Genomic DNA, 22,275 nt, shown 5'->3' on the forward strand with positions numbered 1-22,275 from the left:
GAACGCTAAAATTTTAAAGTAGGGATTCTTAAAAGATTTTGAAGGCTTTCTGCCAAACCCTCCCCTCTGAAGCTTCTGGGGCTGCTAGGTAAGAAAGAAATTGCTGCCCTCGGCTATAAACCCCTGACGGCCCTCATAAGTAGCTTGTACTCTTAGCAGCAATGTCCCAAATGTCCATTTTCAGTCATTCATCATAAGAAATTGGAAAAATCTGAGAATTCTCCTTCCAGGGGATAAAAATATACACCAGTGATTTCGGTAAATCCAAAAGTGAAAATTCAAACAATGCACGTACAATCTGGCAATTCTGACGTGACTGATGAACAGACTATAAAGTAATTGGGAATTAATATAAAAGTAGAGAAAAAAGAATTTAGGCAAAGACCTACTTTCATCCTCACCACTGTTATTAATACCATGTTATTTATCACCATCATTAGAAAAATCACAAGAGGTATTAGAAAATATTTCAAGCTGAATAATAGTAAAAATATATTTAAACAGACATTACCCGATCCATGAACAACCAATAAGCACAGGAAGAAGTGTTCAGTATCATCAGTCGTCAGGGAAATATAAATGAACACAAGATGCTATTAAAACCTACCAGAATGGCTGCAGTTAAAGACTGATGACAACAAATGTTGACAAGGATGTGGAACAACCAGAATTCTCATATATTGTTGGGGAGAGGGCAACTGGTACTTGGGGAAAAGATCTGGCCGTTGCTTATGAAATAAAAGGTAAGCCTCTCCTAAGTGACAAAGCCGTTCTTCTCCCAGACACTGATCCAAGAAAATGAAGTAGGTTTCCACAAAAAGACTTGAGCAAAAATATTCAGAGCTTTATTCGTAACTGCCACAATCTAGAAGCAAGCCAGCCCTCTTTCAATAGAATAGAGAGACAACTCGTGGCCTAGTCATACAGTGGAATACTACTCAGCAACAAAAAGGAATTACCAACACATGCAACAGTATGGATGAAAACAGTATTATTTTGAGCACAAGAAGATCTACATAAATGGATACATATGAAATTCTCCAACCAGTACTAATCTATGGTGGGGAACAAAATAACATCAGTGGTGCCTCTGCGGACTTACTGATGTGAGGCAGGAGGGAACTCCTGTGAGGTGATGGTAATATTCTGTGTTGTGAAAAGGCTTTGGGTTGCGCTGTGCGCCTCTGTCAGTGCTCATCCAATAGTAACACTTACTGTATGCCTCTCACTGTATGGAAATTTGGCCTCATAGGAAAAACATGTAAACAAGCATTGAGCTCTAGTGGATGATTTGCATGGTGAACAATTTGATGCCTGTGATTTATTCGGATATGTATTAAAACATATAACAGATTGACAGATGGTATGAAATGAGGTAAAGTATTCTAACATGTTAATTGTGGTTGGGTATTCACTGTAAAATTCCTTAGAAGTTCCCGTGTGTTTAAAAATGTTTCCTATAGGGGCGCCTGGGTGGCTCAGTCGGTTAAGCGTCCGACTTCAGCTCAGGTCACGATCTCACGGTCCGTGAGTTCGAGCCCCGCGTCGGGCTCTGGGCTGATGGCTCGGAGCCTGGAGCCTGCTTCCGATTCTGTGTCTTCCTCTCTCTCTGCCCCTCCCCCGTTCATGCTCTGTCTCTCTCTGTCTCAAAAATAAATAAATGTTAAAAAAAAAAAAAAATTAAAAATGTTTCTTATAAAACCCAGGGAAAAAAGGTTACTATGAGTACCTTATAAAATACGCAAACACAGGTTATACAGTAAATGTTTTCCTTCCATATCTGACTGCATCCTTCCCGTTCAGAGGCCACTACCAGAACTGCTATCTAATGTGCCTTTCCAAAGGAGTCTGAATACAGCCAGTAGGACAGAGAGAGACAGCGCTCTCCTGCACTATTTCTTTTTTTTGAAAGTTAACTTTTTTATTAACCTTTCTTAGCGATCAGTGAGAAAAGGACACCTTAAGAAAACAAAGGACATCAACAAACCATATACAAAATGAATAAAATTAACATTTAACTTATGCTAGAAATACGCTTTTTTTGGAAAGAGCTATATTGACATATAATTCACACACTATACAGCTGACCCATTTAAAGTGTACATTTCAACTTTTTTTTTTTTTAGTATGTTCATAGAGTCACGCAGCCATCACCACAATCAATTTTAGAACATGTTCATCATCCCGTACAAGAAACCCTGAACCGTTTAGCTATCATCTCCAGCCCCGCTAGCTCTCCACCCCAGGTAACCACTAATCTCCTTTCATCTCTACGGACTTGCTCATTCTGGACAGTTCATATAAATGGAATTATACAAATACATGGCCTTTTGTGACTGGTCTCTTTCACTTCACATAGTGTTTTCAAGGCTCATCCATGTTATATCATGTATCAGCACTTGACTTCTTTTTATGGCTAAATAATATCCACTGTATGGATATACAAAATGTTATTAGCAATAGATACCTGAATTGCTTTTGGTTGGGGCTACTATGAATAATGTTGCTATGAATATTCACCTATAATTTTTTGCATGGACATAGATTTCATTTCTCTTGGGTATATACCTAGGAGTGGAATGATAAGAGAAATGATAACTGTGTTTAACTTTTAAAACAACTATCAGACTGTTATCTGCGCTGTTTCACATCCCCACTAGCAGTGTGTGAGGGTTCTGATTCCTCCACATCCTTACCAACCTTATTTTCTTTAATGTCAATTTATCTATTTTTGAGAAAGAGAGAGAGCACAAGCAGGGGAGGGGCAGAGAGAGAGACAGAGAGAGAGACTGAGAGAAACAGAATCCGAACCAGGCTCCAAGCTGTCAGCACAAAGCCCGACACGGGGCTCAAACCCATGAACCGTGAGACTATGACCTGAGCTGAAGTCAGACGCTTAACGGACTGAACCACTTAGGCACCCCTCCTTTTTTATTATAGCCATCTTAGCGTGTGTGAAGTGGTACCTCGTTATGGTTCTGATTTTAATTTCCCTGATGACTAATGATGTTGAGCATCTTTTCATGTATTTGTTGTCCACTGGATAACTTCTTTGAATAAATCTCCATCCACAACCTTTCACCATGTTTTAATTAGGCTTTTTATTATTTATAGGAGCTCTTTATTCTAGATATAAAACCCCCTTAGCAGATAGATGATTTATAAATTATTTTCTCCCATTCTATGACCTGCCTTTTCACTTTTTTCATAGTGTCCTTTGAAGCAGAAAAGTTTATGGTTTTTTATTTATCCATTTTTTTCTTTGGTTGTCTGCACTTTTGATATCATGTCTAAGATACTATTTCCTATTCCAAAATTTCCTCCTATGTTTTCTCCTAAGTGTTCTATAATTTTAGATCTTACTATTTAGGTCTATACCCCATTTTGAACTAATATATGTATATGTATATGTATATGCATATATATGTATATGAGGTAAGGGTCCAACTTTATGCTTTTGCATGTGGATATCTAATTATCCCAGCAGCATTTGTTCAAAAGACTTTTCCTTTCCTCACTGAATAGTTTTGGCACCCTTCTTGATAATCAACTGACCACAGATATACAGCTCTGGTCTCTCAATTCTATGTCATTTATCTATATGTGTATCCTTGTGCCAGGACCACAGTTTCTTGATTACTGTTACTTTATAGTAAGTCTTGATACATTTTTTTTACTATACATTTTTTTCACTGAACATATCTGGTAAACACTTTTCATACACAATACATATGTTATGCATAATGGAGATTTTTAACATACATGTTTATTACACATAGTATTAAGGAGATCTTTTTAACATACATGTTTATGTACACACATATGAATAAAATAGCTTCTACAAAATAAACATGTAAAGGTTGATCAAAAGGACTATGCATTTTAAAGTATGATACACAATGACAATTTACCTTTCAAAATGGTTACACGAATTTACATCACCACCAACAATGTATGAGAAAACCTTAACCCACATCTTCTACAATACAGTGTATTACCAAACTTAAATCCTTACTCAATATAATTTTTCTCACTTTTTGAACTTTTCTGCTGTGATAAATCCTATATGGTTAATCAATGCATGCAAAAAAATAAGACTTAATTATTAATAAAATGTTTCTACCAGCAACTCCATTTTTTGGAATTTACCGTAAATAAATAGTTTGAAGAGGAAAAGAATCAAAGGAATGTTTGTAATACAGAAAAAAATGATCATACACTAGATGCTGACCAACAGGAAAACTATTCATTAAAATATTGTATATTCACTAAACAGAGTATATCCAACTACTAAAAACAATAAACACGAAGTCTGTAGCCACACAGAAATATGTTAATTTTTAAAACCAGGATACAAATTGCATATGTCCTCTACAGACTGATTGTAACTACTTTAAAATTACATAGGCATATGGAAATGAAAACATATAAATGACTGTGAGTAATTTTCTCCTTTAATTGCTAAACTTTTTGTAGCTTCTTGGAATTAAGTTCATAAGTAGGGAATATGTTCATAAATACATTACATTAAAAAATAGATACTTACTGTGATGATGCCAATTAGTTGAGTATAAAAAAGTCCAGTTATTCCAACTAACATAGTAATGCCCATAAAGGCAGCTAGTCTCATTATGGCCAATTCATGCCTAACCACAAAGAGGTCCTATAGGAAGAAGAAAAAAGGAAGCCTTAAAAACAAATTGAAAAGTTATTTATTGTTGCAGTAACAGTCAAGAATTAACAACGAATTAACTTATTATCTTAACAATATTCTCCCCTGAGTTTATTCCACTTTCTATATAAATATTTGAAAATTTCAAAAATAATTGTTTTAACTCATAGTAGCAAGTTGAAAAAAATAGGATTTTTACTACTCTTGTGCCAAAAAACCTCAAACCTAAAGTTGCAAATTAGTCACACTCATTTACTATTTGCAGCAAAAAAACACAAAACCATGTTGTACAATCTTTGGTTATACAAAAGAAAATTTTATTATTATACTGCTAAAGAGCTTGAATGCACAAGCCTGATTCATAGTATTAAAATTCAAGTGACCAAGACACCTAGAGGTGATGTCACTTAGGCAAAATAAGGGGAAACACAAGTGATAGGATCATGTGGACCAGCTCTTAAGCCCACTTCATTCATTCACCCATCCATTCACCCAACCCCCACTGCCGAGCAATGCACTGTGTAATAGAAAAGCCAAAATGAGAAAGATAGGTCCGTGCCCGGAAGAAGCTGCAGCTTATTTAGAGACAGAACCCAACTTTGCAAAATTCCAAAGCAATGTGATACATGCTATAACGGGGGTGCATGCAGAAGACTACAGAAACACCTTGCAATGTCTAGACAGAAAGGAGAAATGGAAATGCTGTGAGGGACCATGGATTTTCTGGCTCAGGGCATAAAATAAGGGTGAACCCAAGAAAGTGGTGGAAAGACAGGAAAACAAGAAGCATTTCATGCACTCTGATACCAAGCAGACAGACCAGAGGAGTGAAAGGGAGCGAAGGAACAAAGACTTCTAGAAACCTACTGCTGCTGCTAAGCTCTGGTATAATACTGTCACAGTGGATAGAAGCAACAGAAGAATGGAAGGACCCCCAAAACCTATACCCACGTGCTTTTTAAAACCTGCTTCAGGTTAAGGCTTAAAGGTATCCTGGTAGCAACATCAAAAACAGGGAGGTCACCAAACGTAACGAGCTTGCTTGACACAAAAGAACTGATGCTTTTCTGTGCATCACAGTGACCACCCACCAGACTCAAGCAAAAGTCTGATTCCACACCCAAACCATTTAACTCATTAGCCTGGAGAAACTTAAATTCACCAAGACATTTTAGGTGCCGTGTAGCAGTCACATGTTAGGCAGTCATTTCAAAAGCACGGTGAAAAAAGCCTCATGTAGAGTCCTTACAAAACAGACAAAGATGAAAAGGTAGAGCTATGCAAGATCTAAAAACGTTAAGTGCAGTGAATTCTGCTATAATGCTGTTTGAAAACACAAATTTGTTCCAACACGGTTGATACATGAAGCAACAACGAGAGCGCAGCAAGAATTCTGGTTTTGCTTATGTGTGATTTCATCTGGGAGGAACCCCTAGATGAGCAGGAAAACTGCACCCAGCTAAATCACGGCATATGGGAACACACAAAATACACGCGCACACCCGAACACCTACCATCTACCTCAGTTGTTTGTGTTACGGGCCACATTCATCCACATCCGGTGTTACAACTTTCCCTCCAACTCCAGATGATTCCCCTTCTGTCAGTACTGATGCCCACCTCCACAACAACATGGCAGGTCCTTAAAAGGGACCTTGCCATGTTCAACATAGTACTTACGTATTTCTTAACTATTTAATGTGTGTGAAACTGTGCTGCTGTTTTTATCAGGCTCTGACCCTTTTGAGTGTCACTGACAAAGTTTCTGGGGGCTGTGCCTCCATTTTCCCATAAGCCTTTTGGTCTCCATTGTATACTTCTGCACAGTAAAGTGAGCTTTTAAAAAATGCCAGCCAACTACAATTGATAAATGTTGGGGATGATGAAACTGAAAGATGTAATTCTAACATTACATTTACTACTCACTTCATTGCACACTTACATTTAAGAGTATCTGTGTGAAACAGTAAGATATTTGGAGAAATTTCTTTTTAGCACTCTTAACATTTTCAAAATACAATAGCATTCTAAGTTTACATACACGTAATTAACATCTTCAGTACTAAACCCAGATCGTAGTCATTTAGCACAGTTCTTCAGAACACAACATCTTTACTTAGTTTTTTTGTTTTTTGGTTTTTTTTTTTTTTTTTTTTTTTTGATGAAGCACTTCTGAGATTTAAAAATTGGCTTAGGAAACTTTATCCAAATCACAAGAGCCCATCTGCTATTCAAGACCTTTAGTACACAGTCAGTGTTATGGCTGAATAGGTCTCCCCCCAAATTCCTATCCTGAAGTCCTAATCCCTAGTGCCTCAGAACAGGACAGTATTTGGAGACAGAGCCTTTAAAGAGGTGACTAAGTTAAAACAAGTCCCTTACACTAGACACTAATCCAATCTGACTGGTGTCCTCATAAGAGGAAATATAGAAACCCGGACACACACCAGGGAACGCCTGAGCACAGAGGAAAGACCCTGTGAGGACATAGCGACAAGATGGTCCATCTGCAAGCCAAGGAGAGAGGCCTCCAGAAACCCCAAACTTGCTGACTTCTTGCTCTTCGACTTCTAGCCTCCAGAACTGTGAGAAAATGACATTCTGTGGGGTTTTGTTATGGTAGCCCTAGCAAACTGATATAGTAACTGTGTTTGTTAATTGTTTTCATTTCTCCCATTTTTTTTGGTAAGAAATGTGGCTAGATCCAGAAAACGCCCAAGGTGTAAGTTCAGTTTAGAGAAAGGTAAGAGCACCCTCTCAGGAAAGAGGACATTTGAAACCATACAGAGCTTTCATCTACGCATTCCTTCCCCGTCACATTCTCTCCCTCATCCCTACCCTGAAGGTCAAGTTTACGGACTCACTCTTCATACCATTTGGATACTACCATGTTTTAGTTGTAGAGTGCACATATCTTCTTCTACTCTGAGTCCACCTTTTCACTTTCTTTATGGCGTGTTTTGGTAACTCCAAGTGCTTCAATTTAGTCCAATTTATCAGTCTTTCCCTTTAGTGCTTTTTATTCCCTGTTTAAGAAGCCTTTCCCAACGTCAAGGTCATAATGACATTCTCCTATATTATCATCCAAAGCCTTAAAGCTTTATAGTCTTGCCTTTCACATTTAGGTCGCTAATCACTTGATGTTTATTCTTTTGTGCACAGTGAAATACAGGGGTCTGAATTTACTTTTACTATATGAATATCCAATTGTGCCAGGACGGTTTATTCATTTAAAAAACTCTCCCCTCCTCAGTGATCAGAGGTCAAGTGTCCATAGATGCAGGCGTCTGCCGTGGCCTCTCTATTCTGGTCTCTCGTTTTGTTTGTCCCTGTACCAGTGCCGCATATTTTAGTTCCCATGGCTATCTAAGTCTCCATACCTAATGGACCAAGTCATCCCTTCTTGTTCTTTTTCAAAAATGTCTCGGTTATTCTAGTATTTCCGGAAAATTTTTTAAATGAGTTTTTCAAGTTACAATACACAATCACACACAGACACACATATATTGTCTCCATTAAGCTTCTTAATTTTCCCCCTAGAGGTCTTGTACTTTTTTGGTCATATTTAATTTGGGAACTTCCAGTTTCTCGATTCTATTATTAATGATTTTGCATTAATTTCATTGTCTAAAGGATTATCTGCATACACATGATTTTTTTTCTAATCTGTTAATGTAATGAAAATACTGACTGATTTTCTAATGTAAAACTACCTTTCATTTTTAAGATAAACCCAACTTGATCAGGCTTGTTACACAGAACCAGATTCAGTTTGCTAATATTTTGTGTAGAAGTTGTTCACCTATGGTCATAATCAGACTAGCCTATTATTTTCTTTCTTTATTGTCCTTGCTACGTTCTGTATTCAACATATGTTACCCACATAAAATGAGTTGGGGAGAGTTTCCTCTTTTAACAGAGTTGGTGTAAGACTGGAATTATTGTTTCCCTTCATATTTGACAGAGCTGGAACTCACTGGTAAATCTGTGAATATTCTTTGCAAAAGTTTTAACTACTCACTCATGGTTATAGAACTCCCCCTGTTTCCCATTTCTTCTCAAAGCAATTTTCTTCTTAGAGCTATACTATGCTTATAATCAGGAAACTCAGTACTGTTAAAGGTGTCAACTATCCAAACCGATGTATAAAATTAATACGATCCCAATAAAAATCCCCACCAGCAGAGCACATAGTCTACTGGTGGCAGCTTTTTAAAAATTTTGTTTTGATCTGTACAAATTACTCAGTAAGCTGTTTCTAAATTTCACAGGAACAAACAACGAATCCCATACCACTCCTATATAGAAAGAAAAAGGTGGGAGGGTTTGGTTGACTGCATACATTCTCAATATAGGTCATATTGCCCCCAAGGAGGGAGAAAATTGGTTCTTGCAGGGGGGAGGATCGCCTTATTTCAATAGTTTTGTGGCCATACACAAATCTATCCTACCTGACAAAATCTTATTCCTTAGTATGTGATTTCATAGAGGGAAGTGGAGAAAATGTCATAAAAGGCTCCTGAGGGAGCAAAAATAATGAAAAAAGAGGAGTCATCACTGGATAACAAGATTTGTTATAAAACTATAGTTATGACAGCAGTACAATCACAAGGACAAATACACCGATGGACTAGAAAAGAACCAGAAACAGACACACACACACACACACACACAGCTTGGTTTATGAAAAAGGTGGCACCGCAGAGCAGAGTGGAAAGAATTTTCTTTTTAATAAATGGTGCTAAATCAATTGGCTATCCATCTGTGAAAAAAATGAAACCCTGACTCATACTTCATGAGAAATACAAAAATCAATTCCAGGTGGAAATATAAAAAATACGATACCTGGAAGACAACGTAGGAGAATTATATTGATGATCTGGGGATAGAAGACGACTTTTTAAATGGAACCCAAAAAACACTAACCAAAAAGGAAAAGATTGATGTTGGAGTACATGAAAATTAAAAACTTCTGTTCATCAAAAAATACCATCAACAGAGAAAAGGCAAGCTACAGGGCAGAAGAGATTTACAACACACATACTCAACAAAGAGCTCAAATCTAAAATGCCCTACAAAAAAAAAAAAAAAGTCAAATAACCCCAACCACCAAATAGGCAAAACACTTAAACAGGCACACTGCACAAAATAGGCAGTCAGTTAGCATGTGAAAAGGGGCTCAATATCATTAGTCATTGGAGAAACGCAAATTAGAACACAATCAAGTTCCGCGCCATCTCCACCAAAATGGCTAACTTCAGGAAGATCTGAGCAAGCATTAGTGAGCCTGTGAAGGACCCTGAACTTACATTCTCTACTAGTGGGGGTTTAAATTCATAGAACCACTTTGGAAAACTGTTTAACGGTATTTCAAGGACCGTGGATATATCCTTTGAACACTACCACTCCTAGCCATAAGTCCAAGGGAAAGACACACACATGCAAGAGACATGAACAAGGATGTTTTCCCGCACCATTATTTGTAACAGCCTCGAACTGGAAATAACGTAAATGTCCTTCAATAGAATGGACAAATAAGTTGTCCTATAGGAAATGAAATACAGTTGACCCTTGAACATTGGTTTGAACTGTACCAGTCTACTTGACCCAGATTTTGTTTTTACTACATTATAAATGTATTTTCTTTTCCTTAGGCCTTTATTAATAATATTTTCTTTTGTCTAGCTTATTTCATTGTAAGAATAGAGTATGTAATACATATACAAGATACAGGTTAATCGACTATATTATCGGTAAGGCTGCCTGTCAACAGTAGACTATTAGGAGCTAAGTTTTGGGGGAGTCAAAGTTATATAAGAATTTTCGACTGTGCAGGGGATGGGCTCCCCTAACCCTGCATTGTTCAAGGGTCAACTGCACCATGAATATTTATAGCGATATTCACTGCAATGAAAATGAACTGTATCTAATGTAACAAAAAGAACAAATCTTATAAGCATTGCTCAAAGAGGCTTTGTGATAATTCAGTGAGCTGTATGTTTTTATTTTTGTGTACTCCTCTATATGTGTATTTTGGAATACAGAAAGTTGCGATCATGAAATACGTAACACAAAAATATTATAAAAATACTTTCTTAATTTTAGAAACAGAAACAAAACTTTTAAAATACATACAATAAAATGTGAAATAAAATTTGGTTACATATGGCCTGTAAAAGGAGACACAAAAAAATGTCAAGTAAGTTCTAGAAAAGGATATATTAGGAGACAGAAGGGGAAAGGGAGAGAGCAGGAGTCAGACTGGCTCCCTGATCTCATCCACCACTTTCTTCACTCTGATCCAACCAGACTGATCTCCCTGCTATTCCTCAAACACATCAAGCAAACTCCCGTATCAGGGCTGTTAACACTTGTCCTTCCTGGCAAACTCTTTCCCCAGATATCCATGTTTACTGCCTCACTGTCTTCAGGTCTCTCCCTAAACATCACCTTATTTGATAGAGACCCCTACGCTTTTTTTACTAGGGCCTATTTGCTTGTTTTTCCTTGCCCAAACTACAGAAAATCCCAGCATTCCCTATCTCCTTCATATATTTTATTTTTTCCATTAGTACTTAGCTCCATCTGATATATATCTATTTCTTTACATACTGCCTGCCTCTCTCAGTAGTATGTACATTTCTTGAGGATAGGGACTTTTGCCCTTTTTGTTGTTCAATAAGGAGTCCCTGGAACCCAGACCCAGCTCTAGCTCACAGCAGGTACTCAATGAGTATTTATTGAATGAATAAATGAAAATGAGGAAGAAAGCTGACAAAAGAGCAGAATTTCCTCCCTCAACACGTGAAGAGGCAGAGTACCACTTACAGAGACTGTTACATCCAATAGCAGAGATAAACACAGAAAAAGAAACACACAGGCAACAAGTACACAGACACACATGTCACAAAAACCAACAGAGGCAGAAGACAGGGGCACTTACATGAACTAATACTCCTATATTCCTATCTGGTAATCTTTTGTAATGATATCATGTAAACTTTCAAAATGTTAACAAAACTAGAAGGTAGTGGGGGCATCGCCTCTTGATGCAAGTTATCTGAAAATAAGCCAAGACTCAGATTCGGCCACTTATGATCTAGCATAAGTCTTCTAATATTTGGTCTGTGAGTTCCCTGAACTCATTTCTTCCAATAATCTTATCTTCTATCCTAATCTAGTCTCAATCCAAATTCTATAATTAAATCCGCATCACATCCTTTCCCATAACTGTACCCGTAACATAAACGCAAATTCAAGCGCGGCACACTCCGAAAACCACCTCCCATCTTTCATGCCCAACTCCCTGTAGGCGTCAATGCTAACAAATCCTCAACCTCAGTGGGGCCTCACTCTGTTGACCCAACTACCAAACTATACTGGCCCACTTCTCAACAGTTCCACCACTCCTGTAATCATCTCATGTTTGAACTATACTCCGATCGTCTCGCAACTAGTCCTCCTGCTACTATCCTTGTGCTCCCTCAATCTATTCTTCCTAGCAATCAGTTTTCTTTCTAATATGTAAACGCCTTTGTGCAACCAGGCTCAAGACCCTTCAGTCGTTTCCAAAGTCCCGACCACCAAACATCCTGACAACAAAACACCTCCAACATCCAACTCCATCCCTCACTGCTCTCAATTCGGCTCCTCCTACCCTCTCCCCAATTGGCTCCACTCAAGATACAGTGGCCTTCTGACTGTTCCTTGGAAAGGTCAAATGTGCTCCCACCCCAGGGGGACTTGGCATGGTTCTCTCCTCTCCCTGGAATGTTCTTCCTCCCAGTATCAGTGACTTGCTTGCGTTCCAGGTCTCTGCTCAAGTGTCACTACTGAGAAAGGACTTCTCTGACTGTATTATCAATCATTAATGTCTATCCCTTACCCAACTTTATTCTACATCAGAATATTTATTTTGCATAGCATGTATTTGTTCACTGCCTAGCTCCACCAATTAGAATATAAGCTCCTTAATGCAAGAACTTTGTTTTATTCACTGCATCGTCAGAGCCTAGATCAGGGGCCAGTGTGCACAGAAGACACTCAACAAATATCTGTTAAATGACTAAACGAGTGTTCTTCATAATTTTTGAAAATGAACATCTATGCTATACAGATACAATTTTACATTATAAAACGATAAATTTTTATATCAATCAGTAGGAAGCAATTTTTATTTATAGGCTATTATTTTAAGTAGTTTTCTGTGTTTTTATGAGACCAGTCTGAAAATGAACAATATTTGAGGTATTTATGATCTTCCTCCTACGAAAAAGTTTCTCAACCTCAGCACAGGTGATCCTTTGGGCCAAATCACTCTTTGTTAGAGGGGACTGTCCTATGCATTGTAGGAGTTTTAGCAGCATCGCTGGCCTCCACCCACTAGATGCCGGAAGCAATCTGTCACAACCCAAAATGTCTCCTGACCTATCCAATGAATGTTCTCTGGATGACAAAATCTCCCTCCTTCGCCCACTATACTGCTCGAAGGGACTTGGTTTTTCCCATTTTCCAAAAATGAAAATGGCTTAGAACACAACTGGGATATCTAAAGCATACAGACTCGAATTTTCAAAATGGCTTCATAACCAATTTCACATGCTGAAGTCGGGTTCACGTGGCAATTACTCTTGTATAAAATAAAATCCTGTTACATCTGAATGGTCATCAGCACTTTTTGGTATAAGCCTTGGCTTAAGTTTTACCATTATATTCCAAAATGCAGGCAAAGAAGTTACAGGACTGTTCTGTACATCCCTCTCTCACCTCCAGCCCCCAAGTAATATGCATCTTTTCAGTTTTGTTAAATCCTAATGGAAATTAATATCTAAAGGAAAAAAATCATTATTCACACATACCTGATGGCTATCACTGAGCATTCAGGATTACACATTAAGTTAAGATATAACTGCAGTTTTGTTAGGGAGCAAACTGCACTGGTACCTGTCAGGTTCATGGCTGAGGGTAAAATAATTTAGAAAAACATTTTATCTGCCTTCCCATATTTTGACAGTAAAAATTCCAGAAAACCTGGAGCAATTTAATAAAAAACAACACAAGAGACCCTATTTTCTTGCTACATTTACCACTTAACTTACGATTTCAAAGATGAACAAGACAATAAAGCTGCTGCCAGGCTGTGACCATTTAAACTCAAAGTGACTGAACCAGTCTTAGACAGAAATAAAAAAGGGTTAAATCTTCTACTAAATGCTATAATCTTCATAAATAATGAGCTGTATAAAACAAATTTCCTGAGGATATATATTCAGTAGACCGGGTATTGCAGGGCAAGGTCAAGATATATTAGAAGGTTTCTGTGTTCCACGTAACACTAAAAGCACAGGGCTATACTGACACACAGAACTGACAACTGTTAGGATGACGTGGCATTCTTAAACTGTCTTTTTGTTCCCCCTACAAATATAAACTAATTGTATATCTGCCACTATAACTTCCAAGCCAAAAAAAAAAAAAAAAAAATTACCAAGGGATGAGATCTCCACTACCATTTCAGGGTCCATGAACAAAAATGCCAATTACCATCATATTAGCATTAAAAGTCATTTTCATTTCACTGTATCCTGAATTCCAAAGTATTCTTGGCTATTCTCAACTATTTTCCCCCAAATCCAAAAAGTGAAATACATATTTCAGCAATTTTATCCATTCTAAAGTGACCATATGACTTTATAGACATCAAAAAACAAAGGTTATGGGGCAAATTCTAAAATATTTTTTAAATAGCAATAAAGTATTCAGGACACTTTAAGATTGGTTATATAGAAAGATAAACTACAAAGAGGTTAACCAATATTCGAAGCTACCTGCAATCTAATCTTCTGGCTATTTCTATTCTTTGTTAGCCAAAAGCTAGGCAAATAATCCTGTGGCATTGTTATACCTGACATCAAATCCTTAGCAACGCTACTAGATATGAGCTAATTGGAATAATAATAATGTATCTTCCTCGAAGAGTTAGCTGGACTGCTAAACATTATTTATTTTCCTTCTCTGAATATTGGAAGCATTCACTTTTTGAAATTCTCTCCCTTCCTTCCCCCTTCTGTCACTCTCCCCATACATAGCCTTGAATGTAATTCATAGATTAGTTTCGGGCCTTTGCAAAAAAATAGGTATAAAAGAACCAGTTAGAAATTATGTGAATCTACTTCATCTAAAAAGAATTTAAAAGATGTCACCTTAGAACTAACGTGGTTATGACACAAATTATTAGTTGCAAAATCTCTATACGAATAGCTACAAATTTTTTATTTCAAAAAGAAAACAACCTCTGATTTTCTCACGTAGGCAGACAGTATTGCCTACAATAAGAGACTGCAAGTAGGTACAAATTTTTAAAAATATTTAAACCACTAAAATGCCTTAATAAGGTCTATTTTGACAGTCCTCATATTAGATAAGCTATTAAAAATAGGATATCTCAATGAAAAATGAAACAGCGAAATATGAAGTCACCAATCAGGAGATTTCAATGAGCTTTCTCCATAGAATAGATTTTGTGACACTCCAGCATTTTTTAATCTGTACATTTTTAAATTAATAATGCTACGATAAAATTGTCAGGACAAAAAAATGCCCTTAGGGGAAAATACAAAAAGTACAATAGCACCTGGAAAGAATACTGACTTAGAGACAGCAAGAAATGGGCTGAAATCACACCTGCCAAGTGGTAACTCTCAGACTGGACAAGTTTTAGACTGCTCTAAATCTCAGTCACCTTATCGGTGCAATGGGAACCATGCTACATAATTTAATAATACACCATATGACAAGTGCTTATATTAAAAACAACTATGTGAAAAAGTCAAATATGAACACTGGTCACAGAAATTTCAATTTAACATCCATCTATTGTATGCATTTAAAATGCCAAATCATTCCCCTCATCTACAGGTTTTGAAATCTTTAAAAATGATTTCATCCCAATCACTAAAGTAAGACATTAGTTTCAAGAGGGGTTTTAAAAGTAAAATTTAACATTATGTTGGCATGATAAGTGCAAAGGATGGTCAAACTAATTTGACATCTAACATTTGAAAAACTTGTCCAAAATGTTTAAGATGAAAGCTTATGATCTTCATTGATTTTGGATTCTGTGATTTTAACCAAAATGTTTAATTTATTTTCATTTATTTAGAAAGATACCTATTAAGTTTCTGCAGTTTTTCCAGATAAATGTATTTTTTGTCTATCCAGAGTATTTTGAGATTATTTTAGCTATGATTTACAAAGAAAATAGTAATACTAATTCATTTTAGGTTCTTAGGCCTTCTTTAGTATAAAACTTAGAATATTTATCAATATTTACAGCTTAAAAATATATTCTTATTATGGGCATTGATTCCTGATGAATAAATTATCTCCTTAAGTTCTTACTACCTCCTTCCCTCATTAAAGGATATATTGAAATATTTCCTCAAAGCTTCACATAGTAAAAATATACATTTTTTAAAGTTCATGACAGGTGGATATTTTAAAATTAAAGATCAAGAAGAAACCCAAAAAGCACTGTTACTCTAAAAAAACAACAGGGCAAATGCAAAGCAGTTAAAACAATCCAGCACAGAAAGAACTCTCTTGACAGGAGGAGGTTACTAGAAGAGAAATGGAAGAAAACCAGGGTTCCAAGCCCTTCACTTCCCAGAGTTTGTGAACAGCATGCTTTCTCTCTCAAGGCTCTCTTCCTTGAGCTTAACCAAAACAGTACCAATTTTCTACTGAATACAGGTGGAGTGCCATTACAACAAAGTTGAAGTGACAATTCATTTCTTCTTTTGTTTAATTAATAAACACTCTCGTCTTAAAAACAAACAAACGAAACAAAAACCGAAGGAAGAGTCGTTAACACTTTCTTGTCCCACCCAGAGAACCAGCACTCAGCTTTAGAATTTGGCTGGCAAAGATACGATGCTGCCATCTACCAACCCGAAAGGGTATAAAGAAGAACACAGACTAAAGCTTTCACTTCTTTGGCTGACAGAATACAGGGTCAAAGGCTATGGCATGCCTTAATTGTGCTAATATTTCCACAAGAACGATACACAGTGATCATTAATACAAGCTCCAAAGATAATTAGGGACATTGGGGGACGTTTATTCCACATCTCAAATAACTGAAAGGGTCACAATGTGAATTAACCAGGTTTCTGACACTATCTGGCCAGCTTTACACACCAAGTGAAGAGCTGGATATAGTTTGGTTCGTCTGCTTTAGAGAAAAATCAAAAAGACCCATGGGGGAGGGGAAGGAAAAAAAAAAAAAAAAAGAGGTTCGAGTGGGAGAGAGCCAAAGCATAAGAGACTCTTAAAAACTGAGAACAAACTGAGGGTTGATGGGGGGTGGGAGGGAGGGGAGGGAGGGGAGGGTGGGTGATGGGTATTGAGGAGGGCACCTTTTGGGATGAGCACTGGGTGTTGTATGGAAACCAATTTGACGATAAATTTCATATGTTGAAAAAAATAAAAAATAAATAAAATTTTAAAAAAAGACACAGCAAAAACTTAGAAAAAAATTGATGGGGCAGCATTGTCCGAAAAATAGTCCACTACAAAACGTTATTTTTTTTTTTTAATGTCAATGATAATAATGATGACTTTTGCACTGAAATTACTGGTATTTTTCCTACCTTTATTAAAAGAAAAAATACAATAAATGTCATCATTAAAAGAAGCGTTGTAGCAAGAACAAGGTTCTATTATTTAGCCTTAGAAACATTTGCTGTGCAGTATTATTAGTATTTTAGAGCAGATTTGACCTTAAAACCAATTGTTTCCATTATTGCCTTTAGTTGTCCTCTCATTCAACAAGGACTTCCTTCATGTCCTCGTCTGGTTAATCTCTACCTATGCTGAAAGCCCATCCCAAGTCTCATTCCCTACAGTACAACAGTGCTAGAGCACAACGGCTAGAGCAGCACTGTTCTGTACAACCCCATAGGATACCTTTCACATAGACTAGGATGTGAGTGTTATCTCCTGGAGTTGCGCAGACAACACTGATAAGAATCACTTGGGAAGAAATTTTTAAACAAAATGCTACTGCCAATGACACCCGTGAGGGAAAACATTTGGGGAAAGAACAAGGAAAAGGTACAATCCACAGTAAACACCTAAGGTTTTCAACTGAGACTCATGAAGGGCTACATCGTAAGAGAGAAGGCAAACTGAAAGTAGTCCTTCACAAAGACCAAACCCAGCAATTATAAATCCTTACAAAACCTCAATAAATGCAATGTTATCTTCAAAAGAACTGCTGTACTAAGACCAATGTTCTAGTATTTAGTCTTAGAAATATTTGTCATACAAACCCTTCGTTGGACCAAGATGAGCCTTCTCTTACTGCCTGTCCAAAAAAAGTGAGCATATCCTATCTTGAAAAAATAAATAAATAAATAAAACAGATCTTCTACAGTCTGTCATATAAAATGGCTGGCATCCAACAAAATTTATCAGATATGCCAGAAGAAAGGACCAAATAATTAGAAACTAAGAGAGACAGAAAAAGAAAGTCAACAGAAACAGACCCACAAGTAGATCTCAATATTGACATTGTCAGACGTAGACATTAAAATAACTTTAATTAAAATGTGCACAAGTATAGAAGATAAATAGGAGAATTTCACCAAACTAGTAATCTATGAAAAAGGGATCAATGAAAATTTTGAAAGTGAAAAATTCTAAGTGAATGAATAACTCAGTGGAGGGGTTTGACAGAGCAGAAGAGCTGATCAGTAAACCAGAATAAAGGTCAGTAGAAAAAGCCATCTGAAACACAGAGAAAAAAATAAAATACAAAAAAGACTGTGAAAGGTATGCAGTGCAGTGAGACCTCATGTACACAAAATGAGAAAATCAGAAACGTAAAAGCAAAGTTTGGCAGAAGCAACATTTGAAGTGATATAGGCAAAGAAAGGTCTGTAACTTAAGAAAGACATCAAGCCAGAGTTTCAAGAAATTACATAAACTCTCAAATAGGAAAGATGCAAAGAAGACAGTGAAGCACAATACAGAATAACTGAAATACAAAGACCAAAAAAGAAGGGAGTGCCAGTCCAAGGTGGTGACATGTGAGGCTTCTGAACTCAACTCTTTTCACAGACACACTGGATCTACTGCTACACATGGAACAATTCTCTTTGAAAGAAACCCAGAAACTAGCTGAGCAATTCCTACACAACAGTATACAACACAACTACAGAAAATCATCAAATCACAAAGAGAGCAAGAGAAGAAGGGAACAAAGGAATTATAAAATAGAAAACAATTAACAATAGGGAAAAAGTAACTGCATACCTATTAATAATTACTTTAAATGTAAATGGACTAAATACTCCAATCAAAAGATAAAGAATGGCTGAATAGATTTCACAAAAAAAAAAAAAAAAAAAAGCTCAACAATATGGTGCCTATAAGTGACTCACTTTGGCTTTAAGGACACACAGACTGCAAGTAAAGAGATGGAAAAAGATACTTGATGTAAATGGAAACCAAAAGTAAGCAGAAGTAGCTATATTTTTATATCCGACAAAACAGACTTTAAGCCAAAGACTATATTAAGAGACAAGGAAGGTCAATATAATGATAAAGAGATTAATTCAACAGGATATAATATTTGTAAATATTTATGCACACAACATAGGAATACCTAAATACATAAAGCAAATATCAACAGACCTGAAGGGAGAAACAGACAGCAATACAATAATGGCAGGGACTTCAATACTCCAGTTTCAACAACGGATAGAACATCCAGACAGGAAATTAAGAAAACACTGGACTGAAACTACACATTAGAGCAGACAGACATTTATAGACCATCCTACCCGACAGCAGCAGAATATATAGTCTTCTCAAACATACACAGAACATTCTCCAGGGCAGATCATATGTTAGGCCACAAAACAAGTCTTCATAAAGTTGACTGAAATATATCAAACATCTTCTCCAACCACAATGGTATGAAACTAGAAATCAATTACAAGAAGAAAACTGGAAAATTCACAAATACGTGGAGATGAAACAACATACTACTGAACAACCAATGTGTCAGAGAAGAAATCAAAACAGAAATCAAGAAAACATCTTGAGGAAAATGAAAATAGAAACTGAACACACTACAACTTAGGAGACACAGCAAAAGCAGTTCTGAAAGAAGTTCACAGCAACAAATTCCTAAATTAGGAAAAAAGAAAGATCTGAAACCACCTAACTTAATACCTCGAGGCACTAGAAAAAGAAGAAACTAAGCCAAAAATTAGGAGAAGGAAAGAAATCATGAAAATAAGAGCAGAAATAAATGAAATAGGGACTAAAAAGACAATAGAGAAGATTAAGGACACTAAAAGCAGATTCTTTGAAAAGATAAAGAAAATGGATTAATCTTCAGCTAGACACACTTAAAAAAGAAAAACAGGACTCAAATCAAATCAGAAACGAAAGAGAAGACATTACAACTGACACCATACAAACATAAGAATCATAAGAGACTACTATACTATAAAAATGATATAGCAATAAATGGGACAACCGAGAAGAAAACAGATAAATTCCTAGAAACATACAACCTACCAGAACTGAATCATGAAGAAACAGAAAGTCTGAACAGACCAATTACTAGTAAGGAAACTGAATCAGTAATCAAAAGCCACTCAACAAAGAAAAGTCCAAGACCAGACAGCTTCACTGGTGAATTCTACCAAACACTCAAAGAAGAATTCTCAAACTATTGCAATCCTTCTCAAACTATTACAAAACCTGAAGAGGGCATACTTTCAAAAATCACTCTACAAGGCTTGCATTAACCTGCTACCAAAATCAGACAACATTAGAAGAAAAGAAAAGCAGGGGCACCTGGGTGGCTCAGGCAGTTAAGCACCTGACTTCAGCCCAGGTCATGATCTCGTGGTTCACCAGTTTCAGCCCCACGTCCAGCTCAGTGCTGACAGCTTGGAGCCTGCTTCATATTCTGTGTCTCCCTCTCTCTCTCTCCCTCCCCTGATCCCTGATCTATCTCTTTCTCTCTCTCTCTCTCAAAAATAAACAAACATTAAACAAAAAAATTTTTTTTAAAAGAAAATCACACAACAAAATCCCTGATGAACATAGATGCAAAAATCCTCCACGAAACATAAGCAAAGTGAATTCATCAATACATTAAAAAAATCATACACCATGATCAAGTGGAATTTATTCCAGGAATACAAGGATGGTTCAACATCTGCAAAACAGCATGATACACCACATTAACAGAATGAAAAAAAAATCACGATGATCTTAATAATGCAGAAAAAAAGCATTCTACAAAATTCAACATCCATTCATGATAAAAAGTCTTAAAATCAGGTGTAGAAGGAACATATCTCAACATAATAAAGGCCATATATGACTAGCCCAGAGGAACATCATATTCAATAATGAAAAGCTGAAAGCTTTTGCTCTAAGATCAAAGACAAGGATATCCACTGTTACCACTTATTCAACTTAGTACTGCAAGTTAGAGCAATTAAGCAAGAACAAAAAGGCATCCAAATTAGAAAAGAAGTAAAACTTTCTCTCTTTGCATCTGACATGATATATATAGAAAACCTAAACACTCCACCAAAATCTGTTAGAACTACTAAATGAACTCAGTAAAGTCGCAGGATACAAAATCAATATACAAATATCGGTTGTGTTTCTGTAAACTAATAACTATCAGAAAGAGATTTAAGAAAATAATCCCATTTATAACTGCATCAAAAAATACCTTGGAATAAATGTAACTAACGAAGTAAAAGATCTGTAGAGTAAAAACGAAGACACCAATGAAAAAAATTGAAGAAAACACTAATAAAATGGAAAGCTATTCTGTGCTCATGGATTGGAAGAATGAAATATTCTTAAAATGTCTACTACCCAAGCAATGTATAGATTTCAATGCAAACCCGACCAAAATCCCAATGGCATTTTTTTCACAGAAACAGAACCATCCTAAAATTTGTACAGAATAACAAAAAACTCTGAATAACCAATCCTGAGAAAGAAAAAGAAGGCTGGAGGCATCACTTTCTGATTTTAAACTATATTAAAAAGCTTTAGTAGTCAAAACAGTATGATACTGGTGTAAAAACAGACACATAAATCAATGGAACAAAACAGAGAACCGAGAAATAAACCCATGCATATATGGTCAATTAATTTTTGACAAAGGGGCCAAGAATAGTCAATGGGGAAAGGACTATCTCTTCAGTAAACGGTGCTGGGAAAACTGGACAGCCACATGCAAAGAATGAAACCATACCTCTAATCTTTTTTTTTTTTTTTAATTTTTTGTTTTAACGTTTATTTATTTATTTATTTATTTATTTTTTTTTTTTAATTTTATTTTTGGGACAGAGAGAGACAGAGCATGAAAGGGGGAGGGGCAGAGAGAGAGGGAGACACAGAATCGGAAACAGGCTCCAGGCTCTGAGCCATCAGCCCAGAGCCCGACGCGGGGCTCGAACTCACGGACCGCGAGATCGTGACCTGGCTGAAGTCGGAGGCTTAACCGACTGCGCCACCCAGGCGCCCCAACGTTTATTTATTTTTGAGACAGAGAG

The 22,275-nt window shown here is 36.6% G+C and overlaps 1 protein-coding gene across 8 annotated transcripts in view; it reads right to left on the reverse strand.

The window, feature by feature from the left end:
• ZDHHC21 (zinc finger DHHC-type palmitoyltransferase 21) overlaps positions 1–22,275 on the reverse strand; it is a 69,066-nt gene that overhangs the window by 16,857 nt on the left and 29,934 nt on the right. For all 8 annotated transcript variants that reach the window (XM_042963396.1, XM_042963397.1, XM_007098541.3 and 5 more), the window contains one exon: positions 4,547–4,663. In XM_042963396.1, the coding sequence (XP_042819330.1) occupies positions 4,547–4,663 (117 nt within the window). The remainder of the gene's footprint in view (positions 1–4,546; positions 4,664–22,275) is intronic.

This window comes from Panthera tigris, chromosome D4 (genome assembly GCF_018350195.1).
Source record: "Panthera tigris isolate Pti1 chromosome D4, P.tigris_Pti1_mat1.1, whole genome shotgun sequence".
Lineage (NCBI taxonomy): Eukaryota > Metazoa > Chordata > Mammalia > Carnivora > Felidae > Panthera > Panthera tigris.